The sequence below is a fragment of the Aulonocara sp. 'chitande type north' Nkhata Bay genome, linkage group LG13 (assembly GCF_057382095.1).
Source record: "Aulonocara sp. 'chitande type north' Nkhata Bay isolate Kocher_YH1m ecotype deep benthic linkage group LG13, A_spYH_male_GT1.1, whole genome shotgun sequence".
NCBI lineage: Eukaryota > Metazoa > Chordata > Actinopteri > Cichliformes > Cichlidae > Aulonocara > Aulonocara sp. 'chitande type north' Nkhata Bay.
The window spans coordinates 14,216,401-14,237,823 of NC_141356.1; the positions used below are offsets into that span (position 1 = coordinate 14,216,401).

At 39.5% G+C, this 21,423-nt stretch overlaps 1 protein-coding gene across 2 annotated transcripts in view; it reads right to left on the minus strand.

Annotated features, from left to right (window-relative positions):
• The window catches only part of atrnl1a (attractin-like 1a), a 329,857-nt gene that overhangs the window by 262,713 nt on the left and 45,721 nt on the right, over positions 1–21,423 (minus strand). For both annotated transcript variants that reach the window (XM_086258788.1, XM_086258787.1), the window contains exons 9-11: positions 20,370–20,616; positions 15,213–15,396; positions 12,373–12,527 (exon numbers count right to left, since the gene is read on the minus strand). In XM_086258788.1, coding sequence (XP_086114914.1) covers positions 12,373–12,527; positions 15,213–15,396; positions 20,370–20,616 — 586 coding nt within the window. The remainder of the gene's footprint in view (positions 1–12,372; positions 12,528–15,212; positions 15,397–20,369; positions 20,617–21,423) is intronic.

The following is a 21,423-nucleotide window of genomic DNA, read 5'->3' on the forward strand; positions in this document are numbered from 1 at the left end:
AAGTTTTAACCGATTTTTAACCTCCCACAGCAAGATTTCTCAAGTCTTTTTGCTCGAGAAACTCAAAAATCACTAAAGCGAGTAAGTTGTGGGCTTTGAAACGACCTCCCTGAGGAGATAATCTGCGACCTCCTTCAAATCACTTCTAAAAACACATTTTTACAAACTCACTATTATGTGATGTCATTACATTTTTGTGCAGTCTTTTTCTTTAACTGCTTTTAAACAGGAAGCTCTAATTTCCAGCTTTCTGTTGAAATTCTGGATTCGGCTTTGCTAGTCTGTCAAAGCACTTTGCAAAAGAACCATGTAAATGGAATTATTATTTAATATTGTTTGACAAAAAGACTGATGAATAATATTTATGAATAAATAAAACTTAGGGTTTAAACAATGAGAAGCAGAATACCAAAAGTTTATTAAGAACGCACAAAAGAAGGGCAAATAATTTATAAGACAGCTGCTATTAACACTAGACATTTTTACTCCAGTCTGGAGATTTATCCTTGTAGCATCTATTTCTAGAGCTTTGCACACACACACAGCTGTTTGTCAGCTCATGTTTAATATAACCTGCAAGGACCTGAATCAAATTGGCACCTCTACCTGGGTAATCATCACTCAGTGTGGGATCCAGGTGTGCACAACTATATGGCATCTAACATCCATCTAAAGCCTGAGTCACACGTGGTGCTAAAAGTTTAAATATTTTTCACTTGTGGCACTTGGCACTCTGAGCACCGAAATAAGCTTAGGCACTACAGGGAATCAGCAGTGAGGCAGGAGTTTGTTTCCTTGAGAACTTTCCAAGTTGTGCTGGCTGCAGAATAAAGCAGCTGACGTTTATCTTCGATATTTTATTCACTTGTTTTGCTCCAGAATTAATCATTACAACCAAAACTTCACTTGAATTTGTGCATCAGAATTAATAAATCATGTTGTTAGTACTGAATATACCAAGGTGCGCTTGGTTTGTTATTTTCTCTGGACTGATTTACTGTTACTGAAGTCAGTGAGAGAGCGGTTAAAAAGAGAACGGGCCCATATCTTTTAAATAAGCAGGTTATTATTAAAGCCAGCGCTATTTTTAATTAATCTGCAAGACAATTATGACAAAATGTCAACAGCTTCCTACGTTAATATTTCCGTGTGTTTTTTTTATGTTCACTTTATAATATAATTATTAATAATTAATAAGCCTTGCAGTTCTTGTGAAGCCAATAAACACCCTCGGAGACCTGCTGTATGTTTCATGTGATTTAGAGAATCTACCACATGAAACAGTCTGCAAGACACATAACTGCTAAAATAAGCAAATAATAACCAACAGCATCAGAAATATATAATAAAAAATAATACGGTTTTGTTGTTTTGTGGAGTTCTCGCTTTTGTTGACCGAAATGTCCCAGCTGTTTGCAATCTGTGTTCCAATAGAAAGATAGAAAACAGTAAACAAGCAGATTTGCATCTCTGTGCTGCTTCAGGCAGCCCAAGGTAAACAGTTTCAAGCCCTCTTCATGGTGAGAGGACAGATTTCTGATTGAACGCTTTAAAGTTTTCTTTTCTTTTTTTTTTGTAGGTGACTCAACGTTGTGACTCCACCTCTAAGGGAATGGATAGTAACAACTACATGGACAAAAGATGGATTTTCTAACATAAGCGAAGCAATAAAATCTGAGGTACTAATTCTACTAAATCCTAAGTGGACAAAAAAATTATTAAAAGGAATTAGCAACTCTGAATGTAAATGCCTCTAGGGGAAAAAAAAGTATTCTCATTTTTCCATTTTGTGTCCCGTCATTTTCCCTTTCCTGTGTCTTCCAGTTTGACTGAATCTAAACCTTTCTTTATGACAAGTTCTCATTAATTTAGGAAACCCTGACGAGGCTGGGAATGGTACCTAAAATGGATATGCTGTTAAAAGGACGGATGGATGGACTTATTGTCTACTTATTGTTTGAATGACACATTTCAACTTGTGGCATTTTTGAGATTTTACTTCTTGAGGATCCAGAGCTTCCCCATGCACCTTGGAAGTAGGAGTGAACTTGTGCTTGAAAGCTCTACTCTATAAAGAAAATGTAATGTGGAACTATGATTCGTGCATGTGAATCAAGAGCTTGATTGTGATGATGAAGCTGACCTCAAACCTCCAGCCACAGCTAAAAATCTTTCTCTAACAAGCTCTAAATGAAAAAAAGATTACAACCTCTGTGACTTTTGATCCCATCCTCTAGCCATAACCAGCCACCCCGAGACTGCTGTCAAATTGTCCACCCAAGAACTGCAGGCTCAACAGATACTTATCAGCCACAACACACATACAGTCATACACACACACAGACCCACACAGATTTTAATTTCCTCTTAGGATATGAGAAAATCTGTGTTAATAATGCATGGTGGGACAGAGGGAGAAATCACGAGTCCAGATCAAAGCAGCCGTGCGGCCGGGCTGATTGACAGTTTGATCGGATCTGTGCTAATGGAGAACTTGATGGAGAAAGGCGGGAGGAGGAGGAGGACATGGAGGTTTGAACGGCAGCCACTGTCTGCTCCTCAGATACATCCCGACTTCCAACATCTTCCAAACAAGCTTTCAGCTTGCCACAGGCCTTTCAGCGAGATCTGTGTATGTGTCAGGTGTTTGCATGTTGCACACAGAGCGTGGGCGTGCGCCTATGGTGTGTCAGGTTGGAGAGGACTGCGTTTTTAATCAGAGTTCATTTTCCCCCAAAATCTAATTAGAAGTGTGAGGGTGGCACGGTTAAGGGGAAGGGAGGATGTGGGAGGATGGGAGTGGGGAGGAAGGAGAGCTGAAGGGGGAGAATTAAATTCAAATGAAAAGTGCCTTCCATGTCTACCTGAATCTAATGTGTGGCAGCAGAAGAGCAGGAGAAGCTAATAACGTCATGTCACCCCTCCAAGGTTAGCGCGGCAAAACAAAAACAAATTAGTGCTCCAAACGCCCCCGCTCGCAGCGAGTGCAGAGACAGGGAGGAACGGAGGAGCAAATGGAGACAAAACAAGGGATGGAGAGAAGTGACTTCACAGGTGGAACTAATTAATTATCTCCTGAAGAGATGCGACAGAGGGCAGAGCTTTAGAAAAGAACTTGTGCAGATCAACACTTTCTGTGAAGACGCGTAGATACGAAGCCAAGCAACCCCCTGTCGTAACTCTAAACATGTATAGTATTTTTCACAGCATGTCCTATTTAACACTAAAGGTTTCCCCCATAAATGACCAAATTGTGCTCAGTCGAGACGCATTATTCAGAATGACAGCAATTAACACATTTCTCAGACTTTCCAGAAACAAATTTGTATTTCTTTAAAGTCAAGAATCAAATAAATTATCTGCTGTGCTTTTAGTTACGATGTTATTGTCAAAGCCAACTGATGTTTTTTGTTCTGCTGCTTGAAGCCACTTTAAGAAAAACTGTTTCTCAGTAACTTGTGTTCCACTGCAGGAAGCACCTCTGCACGGCCTCCTTTAGTGCCATTTTGGAGGAGAAAAAAGTAGCTAGTCTGAGGATTTTTGAGTGCCCCTGATAGCCTGCTTATAGAGGTTCAGCAATCTTAGGGTATAAGAGCTATATTGTGCTTCTTGTTGTGTCGATATACTGTTAGGATGTTTAAACATGCCCTGTTTTGAACACTGAAAGCAGTATACATACAAATAAGGGCAGTGAGCCCAAAACTTAGGAGGTTCTAAATGCTCCGTTTCTGTTTTTTTTTTTTTTTTATTTATTTATTTTTTACTCTCAGTTCTATGTGATTGGAACATGGGCAGTAACAACAATGATAAACCAGGATTATTTTGAACTGTGACTCACACAAAGCCACCCTGGAATAGTCTAACAATAAAAAGAGGGAGGTAGAATTTTATATAAAAGGTCCTATTTAGGTCTGAGGATTGCTGCCCTCTCTGAAACTTCAACAGCATAAACTTTGACATGAACAAGAAGAAAAGCCTTTAAGCAGCTCAGCTCTCTCCTTTTTTGTTATTAAATTCCCCTGTCTGTGCACATGCAGAATTAATGTCGCAGTTAAAAGTGTTTTTCATCACCTCATGTTTGGGTGGAGCCACAGACATGTAAACAAACGATATAGGGGCCTTTCCTGTATCTACACCACGTTGTGCCAATATGAATACTGTAACTTCAGCACCGTAACAAGAAGGAGAAGACGTTTTCTTCTGACTTCTTTCCATTTATAAGGAGATTCATAAATGCCTTCATCGTGAAGTTCTTGTACTTAGAAATTCACTGATACAGGATTTTAAGACCAATACTCACAATGAAAGCTGGTGAGTTAAAAATAGAATAGATTCTTTTTTCAAACATGCAAGAAAAATAAAGAGATAGCATATTGTCTTAGTAAAGACTATATGCTAATTCTAAGATAATCTTGTTTGTTTTGTTTTAGGGGTTTTGTCGCGTATTCCTTGCTTAAGTTCTGCCCAACAATGCTCGGATCAGCTGGTTGTTATGTTTGTGGACTTCCAGACACATTTAAGTTGAAGTGCTTTCTGGTCGGAAAATGATGGTTACTCACGATGATGGTCTCCACTTTATACATTTTAATTTATCAGCCCTTATAAATGCAGATGCCAATAGAGCAGTAAACAGCTAATAAGGTAACATTATCTGTAAATGATTAAAAACCAAAGACAGGAATCACAAAGAACAAAGTAAAAATCAAAATTTTCAAATTTAACTTGAGGGCGAAAATCACAGATTTAGCTAAAGTTAGCAGGGATTAAAGGAAAAGTGTGAATGCAGCAAGAGAAAGAATGAAGACAGGAAGGAGGAAACTATAGCTAGGAGACATTTCTTGGCTCAGATTTAAACTCTTCTTTTTTTTTAAGCTCCTCATAACCCTGAGTGTGTTAACAGTCACCACACTGGCCCAGCGGAGGCCTTTAATTCCACATAATCCCTCTCTGGGTGAGAGGAGTCTGTTGCACCACAGTGAGGAAAGAAAGGAATTCCATGCGACACACTCCACACTGATATATGATGCTAGTGCAGCTTTTAGCTTGTCTAATTATCCCATTAAGCAAAAATGCAACTACTGAAACAAACTATTTTGTTTCCTTAAACCAAGGCAATAGTAAACTGAACATCTTTTCGTTTTGGTCGGTTGTTCAGCACTAATTGGAATTCTTCATCCTGGACTGTAAGAAACTGACGCTGATATTTCCTTTCGGGTATTTAATTAATCAATTCCTTGAGAAACCTGGCACCACAACACTCTGTAGTGAAAGGAATCATTAGGGGTTTTTTTACTTAAAAAAAAATGCCCAAAAAACAAACGAAGAACAAATTTCAACTGCCAGTGTGTCAAAAAATATAATGTACTGTGCAAGGAACATGGTTACAACAGGGATGGAGTAATTCTGTAAGACTAAGAAGATATTTAAGATCAAGGTCGTAAACCAGATAAACTTCTACTAGAAAGAATAAGATATATGTCGAAACACAAATTTAAAAAATACATAAGTTGAACTAAAATATTTATATCAATATATTAATGTGTGTTTTGTTTGCTATAATTGAACTTTCCTTTAATTTTTGGTCATTGACCACACACACACACACACACACACACACACAGTCAGTTTTATCTCCTTACATCACCTGGAGGATCCTAAAGACAGTCAGGTTTGAACTCTGTCTTTTGCTGATGAGCATCTATAAAATGTTCACTTCACTGTTTGTTGGTTTTTCCTGTTGGCTAAAAGATGCTTTCAGACAGTTCAGAACTCACTTTGCTTATTGCTGCAGGAGCTGCAGTTGAAAGAATAAGGCTAAAATTGTCCTACGCACATCTAAACAATATATTAATATAATGGAATACAGAATTGTATTCATGTGAGGTTGTTCTTTGTCTTAATGAAAGAACTGTGAAATTGATATTTCTATTAACTTACACAGCATCTGTCCTGGTTTCAAACAGATTAGAAGCCAGGACATTGTGCTAAATAATACTATACATGCAAAACTCTTCTCAAGCATTAGCTTTGTGTGCAGCAGCCGTGTCACTTTTAACCTGTAATATTTAGCCTTTTTGTATTTTTGCTGTAAAATGATAGTTTTATTTTCTTTGTAAATTATGCTGCTCTGATGCCAGCTCTCTTGGCCCTTTCCTGGCCTGACTTATCGAGTTAATAAGCCACCTTACGTGAGTGGTTAGTCTGATTGCTGAATTTAAAACCTCCAGCACTGTGTGGTCCTGGTTTCCTTAAATGTGCTTGCTGGCTTATGGCTTCCTTCACCTGGTTCACCTTTGCTCAAGTTTTCCTTTTGCCTCCTCATTCCTCACAAACAATCTAGTCTTGCTCTCACCCAACTCAAAGTTCATTATTTGAACTTTCCATAAACTCATTTGAACCCTTACTCAGCGGTCACTTTGGCTCTCCCAGTTCTCTTAGCCAAACCTTGACATCCTTGCTTTGAAAGGGCTTCATTGCAGAAGATGCAGTCCATAACACTGGGGAGCCCGCTATAATGTGCAAGAAGAGAGCCACACTGGAAAACAGCCTGCAGCTGTCTCAGAATGTCATGACCCCCAAGTCGTACATTTTTGTAACACAGTGTATACTTCAGACTGTTCTCCCAAGAAAACAAACAGCACTGGTTGTTTAAGCAAATCCCAGAGCAGCCGGTGTTTGTATTCAGGGCAAAACCGTAAAACTGCCATTGAACTAAAACCTACTGTCACACACAGAAGAAAGAGCTAGTGAACAATAAAGTGTGGGTCGAAGTGTAGTTGTTTTTTGACACAGGAAACCTGTTTATACTGCCTCGGAGAACAAATAACATAATCATTCTTTACCTTAACCTAATTATTCATTTAACCAAAATAATTATCCAATGCTGACTCTTAACCAAAAAGTGTTCCTATCACAGATAGTGATGTTTACGGTTTTGTTTTTTGGGTTTTTTTTTTACTTCAAACCAAACCAACTGTTCAGTGTTTATGAAATTATCATATATTTCATGTCTGTGTTATAAACATAACCACTGGTTTTGAATGTTAGCAGCTTGTTGTATGGTTGTTAACTATTATTACTGCCATAGATATTACAAGTAGACAATCTGCAGGGCAGAGCCCAGAACTCAGTTATTACCTGATTTAATGGTGGTTGTTCCACTTCGGTGGACAGAAATAATGGGCAACGCGTTTTCACTTACACCAAACAACAGTCCCTTTAAGAGGCAGCGGGACTTCCAACGGTGGAATAAATGCCTCGAGTTTCAGTTTTTGCACAACGTTTGCAAAAACAACATGATTATGGTTAGGAGAAAATCATAGCTTGAAAGCTCACTTTTATAGTTACAACACTGAGGAGTGTTGGTTGCTTTCTATTTTGATCAAAGTCTAGTGAGCCAGCAAGCATATACTTAAGCTTTTACCTATGGAAACTCAAGCAGTCAGTTAGCCAAGCATAATATAACGATAACACTGGAAAAACTCTTGGTCCCCATCAGAACTGCTTGATGTACAAAATGCCTTTTATGTCACATTTGTACAAAGGACACATATGCAGTTTTAACAAAACTGTAATTATAAACAAAATATTATAGTAAACATTTTTATGCACAGCCTAACCATTGATTGCTATGGTTGGTCTTGACTGGTTGACGAATGATTGCTGAAAGTTGCTTGCTAGTGTCCAGGTGAAAATGGTCAACAATAGGTATACATGGCTCCGGTTAAAACCACTTGTAATAGCTTCCATCCCTCTAGTAGACTGCTGTGTTCATCCATAGTTCTCGTGGAGGAGTCTCGGCCTTGTGCAACTGAAGCTTTAGTTAGATTGCAGGTGCTGTGGAGGTTCGCCCGTCTGTTTAGGCTGATAGGTGCACGGCCCTAGTGTCACTGTGCAGGAATACGAACCTAAAGCAACATGTGGGCCAGATTAAAATGTGCAAAGGCCCAGTTAAGTTACACACATGAGTAATATTTAAAAAACAAATAAATATTTGACTGCAACATATTATTTTCTCCAGCTGATGATCATTCATGTCATCATCTTTCCTCTTGGTTTTTCATTTTCCCACCTAAACTATAATGCAGCTTCTATCTGCCTCTCCGGTAAACTCAAGCTAGAAAACGGACAAATGTTGCAGGTGATAAAAGCAGTAATGAATAAATTATGATATTTATGAAGACAGGGGTGTTTGCACAGAGTTAAGGGACACGTAAATTCACACATTTATTGCAAGCGTTGATGGAGCGAAAACAGTATCTGAAACCATTTGGCTTTCACCTTCATTAAGATGGGGACGTTCTGTAAACCCATGCCTGATTGTTTATCACCTTTTATTTTGCCTTTTGTTCACAAGCTTATCATCATCTTCACCCTGGCACACCTTTAATGTCTTTAGGTAATTCTCTTTCACAAGTCCGCAGTGCTTCCATTCCCCTCCCTAAATCCCTACTTCATTTACTCTTTATTTCTCTTCCACTCCGTGTTCGTCCCTCTCTCCTTCTTTAGCACTATTCTCCTTTATTTCATCACCCTTCTCACACCTGCTACTCTAATATCAGCAGTCGCTTTTTTCCTGTTGTTCTGTAATTTACAGGAGTGACGAGAAATATGAAAGAGAGAGTGGGAAGGACGACAGATTTGGACAGTGGGCTGATATTTCCAAGTACAAAAAAGCATTTTAAAGCCCATTTTTATAAATTTAAAAGAAAATACTTGCAGCTTTCAACTACAACTCAAACACGGAATAGCTGAGCACATTAGCATTATAGGCAGACCTTCTGTCATGGCTGAAAGCACTCTAAGAAACACTCTAAACAACTTGTCCGGAACTGTTTTTATCATTTAAGAAACATTTCTAAACTCAGACTGCTGGTGTCAAAAGCAGAACTTGAGATGATTCTTCATGCTTTTATCTCTTCTCGTTTGGATTATTGTAACGGTCTTTTTACGTATCTCAACAAATAAGCTCTCGATTGCCTTCAGTCTGTACAGAATGCAGCGGCAAGACTTAACTGGTACAAACAAGAAGTCACACATTACTCCAGTTTTGGCTTCTCTTCATTGGTTTCCAGCAAATTTTAGGGTTCATTTTAAAATTTTAGTTGTTTAGAGCTCTGCACGGTGAAGCTCCCCAGTATATCTCTGACCTGTTGAAACCTCATGCTTCATCCTGAGCACTTAGGTCTTCAGGTCAGAGGCTACTGGTGGTCCCACGTACTGGGTTTAAAACACGTGGGGATCGGGCTTTTCAGGCACTGGCACCTAGGCTGTGGAACTCTCTGCTGTTGTCTTTACGCTGTCTAGACTCTACTGACTCCTTTAAAAAGCAGCTGAAGACATTTTTATACAAATGGCTTTTTAATTAATTTTAACCTGTATGTCTGATCTTATTGTGAAGTACTTTGTGATTTTTATCTGTGAAATGTGCTGTATAAATAAATTTTACTTACTTACTCTAAAAAGCTTCTTAGTGGATCTTAGTTTGAGAAGTTGCTGTCGAAGCAGTGGTTGAGATTTCTGGATAAAACTAAAGTTTTAGTTAAAGTGACAATACAACAGGTCATGACATCACTTGACAGGTTTCAAAGGACTATAATAAACCTGATCAGCAACTTTGAAAACAAGAGGAGAGCATCAACATCACCTACATAAAGATGGCGAAATAGATGAATAATTGGTCAAGTCTAGTGCTGGGTGTATGTAATTCTATGAATGCACTCAAAAAAATATTTAATCTGATTACATTTAACATTTGTGATGTGGATGTGGCCACCAACTTTCAGAGATAACAAGCTCCTGACCCTTACAAAAAAAGCTAGGTAAGCATTAGCATGTTTCATTTTCCCTGATATGAAAACTTGCTCATTTCACCCAGCGATGCCTAAACAATCTATAATTGCTGCTTCAATAAAATTGTTTTCCCAATTCTTGGCAGACCGTAAATTAAAAAAAAAAAAAAAAAAAAAAAACATTCTAACTAACAATATTTAAAAATATAAAACTTTTTTCTACAATATATTTTTCCCAAGTATAATCCCTACATGATTTCCATTTAGACGTTTTAAGGCTCTGCTCCTTTTGTTCCGAGCTTTTAAATTCCAGCAACATCCCAACATACTGCACTGACATCTGTTGGATGAACTGTGGCTAAGCGGAAATTTTTAACATATTCTGCACCTCGAGAATATAATAAAACCTAAAAAGTATCTTAAATAAATAAACAAAGGGTCTCCATTGCCTCTCACTATTAGCGCCATGTGATTAGAAATCAGATTTGACAAGGTTAACCACCACACCCGAGGCTCTATGCCATGAATGTCTCACTCACACCCCTGATCACATAGTCAAAGAAACACTGATCAGTATAAAAACTGGCAGACGATTATTCTGAATGACTTTTTTTTTGCAGTAAAACAATTATTTCACCACTAACAGACACTGGCAAGCATTGCTGACCTTACATGCAGATAAATATACAGTTAAAGAACCACCATCACCAACATGCTGCTTTTTCCTGTTCATGTTTCACTTTCACTCGATTTTTTTCAGCACCTTTTGCATAAATATTCGCACATCTTTATCGTTTCCTCCTTCTTTCTGTTAATCTATCTACTGCACACTGTTTCCTCCTGTGAAGAGCAGAACTAATCTACATCTTCCTCACCTGAAGCCCCTTTCATTATTGTCTCTCTCTATCCCTGTCAAGGGCTGTTAATGTTCCCATACCATCTGGTTGATGGTGTAACTGGTTAGCCTATAATGGGATCCTTAATCATCAATACTCCATACCTATACTGCAGTGTTCGCAACCTTACACAGTCTTGGTTTCTTTCTTACTGTCTCTTCTGGCTGCAAGAATATTTTTAGCTTGTCTGTCACAGCGCAGTAACGTTGCAGCTTCCTCTATGTACTATTAAGGGCATTTCAACATGCTGTTGCTGCACAAATTGGATTCACACCAGGAAATCGCTTCCAAATACCATATGCATGTGTGTTTCTTTTTAGAAGAAAGCACTCTAAATGACTAATAAGAACAAATAAATACTACATAAAGCTTGATGGTCAGGATGAGTTGAATATTATGCTTATGAGTGGCTAGTGAATGGAACTGCCCTGCAGATAATATCATCTGTGAATACAGAATATAAATATGTAGAATGCTTATAATAATACCAGAACTGAGAGCAAACCAAGGCTTATCGTACATAAGATATAGAACATCATTTAAAAACATGTTTTCCTTGCAAGCAGGAGCACTCAGAGTGTAGATGTGAGGTTAAAGCATCCCCTTTTAGTCAACTACAAGTCATGGTTAGAAGCAGCAGGCAATTTTATATGTAGAAAAGTAGGCACGAGGCAAATCTGGCCTTTTAACAGCAACAGATGGAAGTGGAAGGACAAAAGAAAAAAAAAATCAAAGAGAAAACCCCAAAAAGTGAAATTAATTTTTTAAAAGAGAGATAAAAACACCATGTTGTTACCCAGTGGTGATTTTGAAGCTTGGTTTTTAAACTCTGACTTGAATATTTTGACTGTCATCATCTTAATTTTTTGAACATACAAAAAGCGGCTCTGAAAACAGACACACTGCACACTTGTGGCTTGGCAGAGCTCTATATTAAAGCATATTCTACTTTCTGCTTTACTCACAACAGGACCATATTTACAAAATAAACATGTCAATTTTTTGGAAACCAGAGGAGTCGCCCCCTGCTGGTAGTGGGGGGGGGGGGGGGGGGGGGGGGAATTATTGTTTACGGTACTTCTGAATTAGCTTCACTTTTGAGACTCAGACGCTAGAGCCACCTATTATATACAGTTTACTGTAGAAACTGAATGTTTTGGTTCCAAGTAGTATTATATCAAATTAACAGAAAATAGGAAATCTATCTGAAAAGACATTCTGTGAATTCCATCCAGATCACTCAATGAAAGGACCTATTTTCCAGCCTTAGAGGAAGAATTAAATAAATGAAAGCACCTTTAGATGTTCCAGTTATTAATCAATAATAACTAATACCATCAGGCAGGCATATAATTTATCACAAATTAACTCAAAAACAAGGAGTGCAGCAAAAACTATATCTCACTGTCTTATCTGCCTGTGAGAAGAGACGGTGAAATATACCCACAGACGCCTTATCTTAACATTATTAAGTCAGTTTTGGATTACATGAAGATACAAAAGACCCTGGCATGACTAAATCCACATGAGAACTCTGGAGAGGTGTTTAGCTGGAACAACCTACCTGCCAAGTGGCTGACCTTTAATAGCTGTGCACAAGAAAACTGGTGTTCACACCAACATTTGCTTCAAAATCTAGCATCCACCCATGTGAAAGTGTCTGTTTATATGTGACTTGTTCTTACCAATATCATAAGCCAGAAAGTCTGCAGAGAAACACTTGGCTCCGTTGCTCAGAGATGTGTCATTGTGAGTGTTTCCCCCAAAAACCAGCATTGTGCCACTCAGCAGCACCGCCGAGTGGAGGTACCGTGCCAAACCACTCTCCTTGAGGATTAACCTGCGTGCACACACAAACACACACCCACACAGAGTTGGGTTAATCAGCAATGTGAGGCACGTCAGGAAAGCATCAATTTGTCAGCTATGCGTGTGTCTGCGTGACATGTGTGTCCATAGATGCATGTACTGCAACTGATGGCATCTGTCTCAGGTTGTGACCTGGCCTGTGGTGACTGCCCTTCATACCAACTGTTCTTTCACAGGAGACACACACACACACACGCACACACACACACACACACACACACACGACATTGTAGGGGGTCTCAGTCTGTGGTGTCCAATCTCTCTGAGGTCAAAGGTTGTAAAGTAGAGAACAACTGCAGTGTCTATCTGTGGCTAATTTACTGCAGCAATGCTGATTTTCTGCCCTGCCTTCAACTGATTTAAATCTTCTCATACAGAAACTAGACCCCTTCATGTCAGACTTTTTATATGTACGAGCAGCGTCGTTATCTCTATTGTGAAAAGGCAACGACTACTCAGAACATACTTTAAATATGGTATTGAAACAGCGACCTGGAATGGAAGTCATATTTATTGATTCTAAAATATTGACAAAAAACAAACAAAAAAACCCCAAAACAAAACAAACGTCTACTTCTAAGAGCTTGAAATATCTTTATATTAAAAACATTTTTATCAAACAAAAAATACATGTGTAATTTAACAAATCCAATTAAGGTAAAATTGCCAATAAATGTAAATATCTCACACCATTACAAGGTTATAAAAATGTAAAATCAAGCATAATGAATATAGAAAAAGCCAACAATCAAGCAAACCAAAGACTAGGTGTTGGAATAGCTACCAAACTCTTTAGGATATTTTTTAGAGGCTTCTACACTCCCAGGGATGCAAAAATCATCAAGCTTTAGTGTTTTTTCAAGGTTATTCAATTGACCAGGGTGAAAAATAAGAGAAGGCAGTTCTCCAGGTTTGAGCAAATCCTGGGTTACCTGTAGAGCAGCCATCTACAGGGAGCAAACACGAGAAAAGATGGGGAAAAAGCTACTGTAGAGCTGTACAGAAGCAAAATGTGCTGTCGTCCAACAGTTTGGAATAGGAGTTAAACTGACCAGTATATGTGACAAATTTAATGGCTACAGATCAGTTGGAAACCACTAACATATAGATGTCATGTAGAAAAGATTGTCATGCTGTGGGATGCCTGTCAGAAGCTTTACACTGACAGAGGCCAGATGATCTTTACATTGGTAGGGAGAAGTATAAATCAGTGGAACACCCAGGGATGTGTCAGTCTGGGAATTTCATCAGTCCAAGAGCTCAAGTGACACTCGACTCCAACAACACATTCCAGCTGGAAAGTGAGAGGCACAGAGAGATTGCATGCACATGTGAGCATTTGTTAATGTATGCCTACTTGTGTGTCCACTGTCCGCATGTATATTAAAAGATGTTAAGAGCACGATAGAGCCCAGCATCCACTTTCACCAATCCATCTGTCAGAGTTCATCTGAGGTCAAAGCTCCTGGCAGATCCTGGCATTCTCACTCCAGTCTCCTCTTTCTGACAGGAACTTGGTGATTTTCCTTCCTCAGAAAGAGTTTGTGTATATTTAAAGTGATTACACAGAACTATTAATATTATCACATTAACTAGTTATTAAGTCAGCTTTTATGCAGACTCTCTTTTATCCTCTAAGACATGAGGCTACAATAAATTATCATATTTTCACTACTATTATTAAGAACTCTTATTAAACATGTTTTTTTATTATATGGTGAAACATTTCTATATTAAGCTGTGATGTAAACAGTACAATATCTTTATAATAACAGGCTTATTTGCAAACACACCGCTGTTGCATTCACAAATTTATCTTGGTCTGTGTAACAAAGTTGCTAAATTCAATGATTTCAGCCTCAACGTTTAACAAAGGTAAATAGGACCATATCAAAGGTAAATACACCCATTGTGAAGAACTGTTCCTCAAGGGATACTCTTGTTTCTGGCACATTATGATTTTGCATAAATTTCTGTTATGAAAATCTCTCCTTCATGCAAGTCCTCTAAAGGCTGCAAGAATGCATGAATAATGTCTAAAAGGCAACAGGGTGGAAGTAATGTTTTAATCATCTCAGAGTGACTAATGACATCAGGAAAAGTCAGGAAAAGCAGCAGGGTTAAAAAGAACAAAATCATTATCTGTAATGTAAAGAAGAACATTTTAATGGAAACACCTGCAGCTTTAAAACTGCAGTACGTGAACAGGCCGGGGACACGAGCTGACCAACATCTGACCAAGCCATGTAGCAGCAGGAACCTTGCTGCAAACTCACAGAAGTGAGTGATTTCATAACAGAGTGCATGGAGTGCATGGTGTGCTATGGCCAAAAGATAATGAGGGAAAGAGTAATGGACTCATTTCACTTGTGTTATTGATGTAATTCAGTCACAGGCACTATGTAGTCCCTGCACCCCAATTAGAGAACCACTCACCTCGTGCATGATGGGATTGGTCAAACCTCTGTATAGCCCTGAACACGGCAAACAGCTAAACTGGAGTTACCATGATTCAGACAGCTGTTATGTTTACTATGGACATCAAAGTAAATTTCTTTTTCTTTTTTTTGATGCTGAAGAAATCATATCCATTTAGCATTAAAAAGAAATGTTTGCAATTTTAAAAAAATCCATAGTACTGTTAATGTGCTCTCACCATGTTCTTGTGTGGACGTGGTAGCGGTACATGTGGTCCACCAGGCCGTATTTGTTGTTATTTAGTGCCTTGTATCCCCCGTGGACAAACACACAGCCACTGGCTTCATCATACACGCTGCTGTGACCGTAACCTCCCTGGACCACTGCACCTCCGGAAGATACAACCTGCCACGAGTTAGACCCTGAGACACAAACAAACAGGGAGGGGGGAGAGAGAGGGGCTGATTAATGGAGTGCACCCCTGTGGAAAGATCAAAGTTGATCACTTAAAATGTTTTTTTATGCTTTGGCAAGTTTGGCTTTTCACTGTGCTTGCCAAAAAGCAAAGCAGTTTTTATTCCAGAGGTGATATAAAGCAAAGAGAGGAGAGAGCGAGCCAAACAGGGAGCGAGGCCACAGAAAATTAGAGTTTCTTCAGTTTAAAAGCGGCCTTTCAAAGAGCCAAGATTAATTCAGGTGCATAAAAAAATGATTTTAAAAATGGGCAGGGGTTACGTCATCAGATAAACCCCAATAAATAAAAGAAAGCAAACAAAGCCTAAGAAGAATTTTCTGAGACCAAGCGTAGTATCAAAAATAGAGACAGAAAAGGGAGGAGAGAGTGCATTTGAACTGAAACTGCTCATGATTCTTTCAAAATCTGAGAATGACGATTTCAAAAAAAAGAAACACAAATCTGAACACTCCACAAACTTTGTACAAAAAGGAAAATGGAAACACTTTAAAATTACAAATCATAATAACTGCATTCCTTCATAGTAACATCACAGCGAGAGCCATAAAAGACAATTCAGAGAAAGCCGATCTATTTGGTATTGTGGATGGTTATTACACCAAAGCTAAATTAATTTCAAAGTTCTAAGATATTTGGAGGCAAAATAAAATAAAACGAAAATAAAATGCCTCATTTTTATGCTCCATGCAATATTTCATGTCACTAACTTTGTGCCTTTTTCATGTCACAGATCATGCTTTGCCCGCTCTGTACCTTCCTGCAGGCATCTCTGGCTCCAGAGCTGAATGTTTCAGGTCAGCGGTTACCAGCTCACCAACATGCCCTCTGTTTATTGTTATATTGTTTGTTGTCTGTCGTTTATGCTCTTTTTTTAGTCTTTGCTTTTCCCTCATCCCATCAGGTTACACCAGATGGCCACGCACCCCAAGTCTTTTTTTTTTTAATGATTAAACTTTCAAGTTTTTCTGAGGTTCTGCTTGAAAAGGACATGCCCAAAGTGAACTGACCATTTCTCCGCAATTACAAACTGTGTGGTATCAAACTAAAGTTAACACTTGTGAGACTTCAGAGGTGTAAGCATCACAGCAGATGCCACTGTGTCAAAGTAACTGAGGGTACAACACAGCAAACTATGAGGGAGTTTTTCCTGGCCTGGCCTCTTATAGCATATAACCCCCTTGAAAATATGCAGCAGTGGATCAAAAATGGAAGAAAACCATATATGAGAATTACCTGTGAAAAGATCGATGCTGCTTAAGTGAAACTGAGCAAAGTTAAAGAGAGCACTTTGCAGTTACTTTGCATACTATATGCGTTGTTTGTTTTGCAAGTGTTGACGGGGAAGAATAGAAGAGGAATTGTTTTTGTGGATCTAGAGAAAGCATTGATGTACGTGAGGGTGGTGTAGGACATGTATGAGCACAGTGAGACAGTGGTGAGGTGTGCAGTTAGACTGAAAGATGGGTTCAAGTGGGGGTGGGATTACATCAGTGCTTTGAGCCCTTTCTTGTTTGCAGTGGTGATGGACAGATTGACAGATGAGGTCAGGCAGGCGTCTCTGTGGACTATGTTTGCAGATGACATTGTGATCTGTGGGCAGCAGGCACAGGAGAGTCCAGAGAGGTAAAGACATGCACTTGAGAGAAGAGGAATGAAGGTAAGTAGAAGAAAAACAGAATGCATGTGTATGAGAGGTAGACAGGTGTAACAGTGAAGCTGCAAGGACCAGAGGCCACGAAGGCAGATGTGCAGAGGAGGGATAGTGAATATATTGGAAAAAAGGATTTTGAATATGGAGTTGTCAAGAAGACAAAGAAAATTAATGATTGTAGTGAAAGACATGCTAAGAGTTGGTGAGACAGAGTGAATGCTAGAGATAAGGTCCTGATGGTAGCAGCCAGAAGAACAAAATTGCTGTATTTTTGTTATATATTTTTAGCAGGGACGCGGAAAGTTTGTTTCATCTTTTAGACCAGAGTTTCTCGTCTTATAATAATAATAATGGATACTTTATTGATCCCCATGGGGAAATTACTTGTTTTTCTCTGCATTTGACCCATTCACTCAGTGAAGCAGTGGGCAGCCCACTAAGCAGGCGCCCGGGGAGCAGTGTGTAGGGACGGTACCTTGCTCAGGGGTACCTCAGGGTAGCCGTTAAGTGGATTCGAACCGCCGACCTTCCGATCATGGGGCGACCACTTTACCTACTGAGCTATCCCTGCCCCATATATATATCAATATTGACATCAGTCTTGAAATGATTTAGCAGCCTGTCGATCTGATTTCTCTTTGCTAATGACAGCATTTTGCCCAAAAAAAAGCTTCACTGAACTATACTCAATTGAGAAAGGAAAAATGACAGGAGAAAAGAAAGCCGGCGAGCAACTGACAGCCGACCACACACCTGGAGTGGAAAAAAATAGCATAAAAGAACAAGAGAAACAGGGGTAGGAGGAAAGGCAGCACTGAAGTGACGACAAGAAGGGAGAAGGTCAACTCTTATCACATCTCTCACAGCTAATTGCTGTGAACCCGCTTCTCCGAGTGGTCATTAAATCCTTTTACCTCATATTTTACACTTCGCTTCGACTCCCCCTCTGTTCATTTCCACACTACACTGACTCCTTCTTGCTCCTTCTGAAGCCTAATGATGCTCAGTGCAGACTTACGTTGTGACACTGTCAGAGAAAGAGGAAGGAGGGAATCGATGGAGGTGGGTGAAGATGAAAGTGATAGACGTTTGAGTGGAGATAAGGAAGGAAGAAGGTGAGGCAGAGGAGCACACAGTGATGTGGACAGAGGGGGAAGAGATGACAGAGGGGGTCAGAAGCTGAGGCTGGCAGGTGAAAAGAAAAATACAGAGGGAGATTTTAAAAAAGAAAGAAAGCATGTGAGGAGCAAATGAAAGAGTGCAGAGGGAGGGATGGGAGAGGGGGAGAAAAAAAATCAAGATGACAAGGAGGTACAGGAGTGAGGGGATGCAGCGGATTCATTAATCACCGTCTTCTCCCAGACAATCCAGCCTAGGTGCCACCTCTTCTTAATGACCACGCTCTGTGCACTGGTGTGTGTAAAGATTGTGTGGCTGCACACACCTCTGCTTTTCAGTCTGTGCATCTTGCGGGAAGTGTGTAAATATGTGTATGCTTGTGTGTTTTCCTCTCCAGAATTATTTAAACATTTGGTTCTAGCGCCATCAGCTGGTGTACAACATTACAATACCGCCATCTTCTATACAGCCATAAAGACACGGCGTCAGATATACACTGATGATAAATGCAATATCAACATTATTTTAAAAGCATGTGAAAGCGATGCTACACAGACAAAACTATAGCAGTAAACTTGCTTTGGAGAAGATTTTTTCAACCTGAAAAACTAGAACCATCCACCCATTTCCTCAGGGCCTCAGCCAACCAGGGTTACGGTGTGGTTTTAGTCCACACAGTTAACTTTGCAAGCTCACATTCATCTATCACAGACAGAATAAAATCAGTAATCAGTCATACATGGACTGTTAGAGTAAACTCCTCATAAAACCTTTCTGCTATCAGGGAGCAGCACTTAGCCTGCAACTGTGCAAAACTGCATTCTTCAAGAAAAATCTTCTAATGTAGTCGGTGTTTTAAATTCAACCAGAGAAGCTTGGGGAAGTATGGCTCACAGACACAAAGCTGAGACTAAGAGATTTCAGGGCCTGTGCGTGTTGTACTTCTCAGTTTTTAGATAGTCTGGCTTGATGTTTTTCTCCAGTCATTTTAGTCTTTAGGCCACAATTGTGTTCAAAACAAACTGAAATGAAACACAAGGCTGTTTATCACATATCTGACTATTGTGTGGTAATTACATTATACTCCACTATGTACTACAACAGCATGTATACTGTACAGTACAATGTTATTGTAAATTGTACAAAAGCAGTGTCAAACCGGAAACAAATGCCAATTGCAAACCACTCCATTCACAAGAATATGAATATGGATGTATTTTGCTCATTGTCTTCTTATTCTGGCTTCATTTATTGGATTTTATTGTTGTGCCATGCATAAAACAACACGCCCAGCCCAGATAGATTGCAACAAAGCATTACATAGCCAGAAAGCAAAACCAGGGTAGCAGCATAACCTTTAAGCAAAGACTGCTAACCTATAAACACAAAAATTATTAAAGCACCCATTTCATTCTGTCATCACCAGTGTGCCACAAACATTTCTGAATTGTTAAAGGACATTTAATTAAACCTAGACTTTAATGTCTTTTTAACTTATCACTATAACAACAAAGAAGAAAATTCAACACGTTCTCATCTTCTCTTAATTCACAGAATTCACACAACCTGTAGTCCTCGTGCTTTTAAAACTGCTCACTTCAAGGACAAGTGGAAGTATTCTTACTGACAACTATTGAATTTATGACATTAGACTTCTTGATAGATTTGCAGTAACATAGGTCCACTAGATTTTCTTTGCAGTTAAAAAATACTGTCTCTTTACTATGTCTTTACTTTTTCTGGAACAAGACACTTTAGCTTCAGTCATCAGTCAGTCAGTCTTTTTTACCATAAGCCTTTCTACCGGTTGGGTGCCCCTCCTCTGGCTTCCATAAGTGCAGAATCCCCTCCTCACATAAGCTATTACTATGAGAGTTCAGAGCAGTCAGAAGCTTTTGTCACTGCTTGAAACTTTGTCCACATTTGACATGAACATCCAATGGTAGAAGGAAGCAAAAGGAAAAAATGGCTTTCCTTTTACTTGCACCTAAAAGCACCTAATTACGGTCCAACCAGTTCAAGAAATGTTCTACAGAAAATATCAGCAGTTTTTGATGGTTTCTTGTGTCCAGCTTACATCAGTGAAAACCAACTGAAAAGTCTCTAAAGGACGATGATATTTTTGCACATCGTTCAGCAAGCACACTTACTGATGTTGTACTCTTGCACTTTATTGATGTAGCTGTAGATTGGTGAGTAGCCGAAAATGATGAGCATCACTGGCTCGCCATTGGCCAGCTCCACCACGTGCGCCATGTGTCCCTCCAGGGCATAAGGAGGTGGCGGGACTGGTTTCCGTAACGACCAGGTACGCCTGGGGATGTTGAACACCCACATCTCATCTGTCACATTAGCAGGACCTGCTTCCAACTTCCCGCCAAACATGTAGATGTCATCCTACACAAGGGAAACACGAGGCAGATTTCGTATTAGAGTGATGTGATGTTTGTGGAAGTGTTATGAAGTTTTGCCTGAGCTCTAATATCTAATCACATTTGAGCAGTCTGCAGACCTTCTGATGGGCCCCCTGGTTGTCTGATAGTAATAAGACTTCAGAGTTCTTACCACCCCCATCATGATAATGAGAAATGTCTTCTGCAGCAAAAGACAGCACTGTGTTCAACAAAGACAAAACATCCAGACATTGATTCAATCAACATGTTTTTAATATTATTACTGATCTTTGACCACTTTGTGGGGATTGCAGTAAACTAGTGACCTGAATAAAACTGATCATCTTGCTTCAACTTTTTGCTGCGTGATCTTCAGGGGTGCACCTCGATCATCCATAACATCGTGACCAATTGCCTAATACTGTGTTGGTCCCCCTTTTAGCTGCCAAAACTGCCCTGACCCATCAAGGCATGGACTCCACTAAACCCCTGCAGGTATCCTGTGGTATCTGGCGCCAAGATGTTAGCAACAGATCCTTAAATTGTGGAAGTTGCAAAGTGGGACCTCTTTGGATTGGACTTGTTCGTCCAGCACGTTCGACTCGTCTGTTGGATCAGACAACGCAGGCCAGCCTTCAGTCTTGGCTGCCCATCACCCAGTCTCTGGTTCACCACTGCTCTTTCCTTGGACCACTTTTGATTCATACAGAACACCGAGAAAATCTCACAAGAGCTGCAGTTTTGGAGTTGCTTCCACCCAGTCGTCTTTCATGACATTTTGGCCCTTTCCAAAACCATTAAAATCCTTATG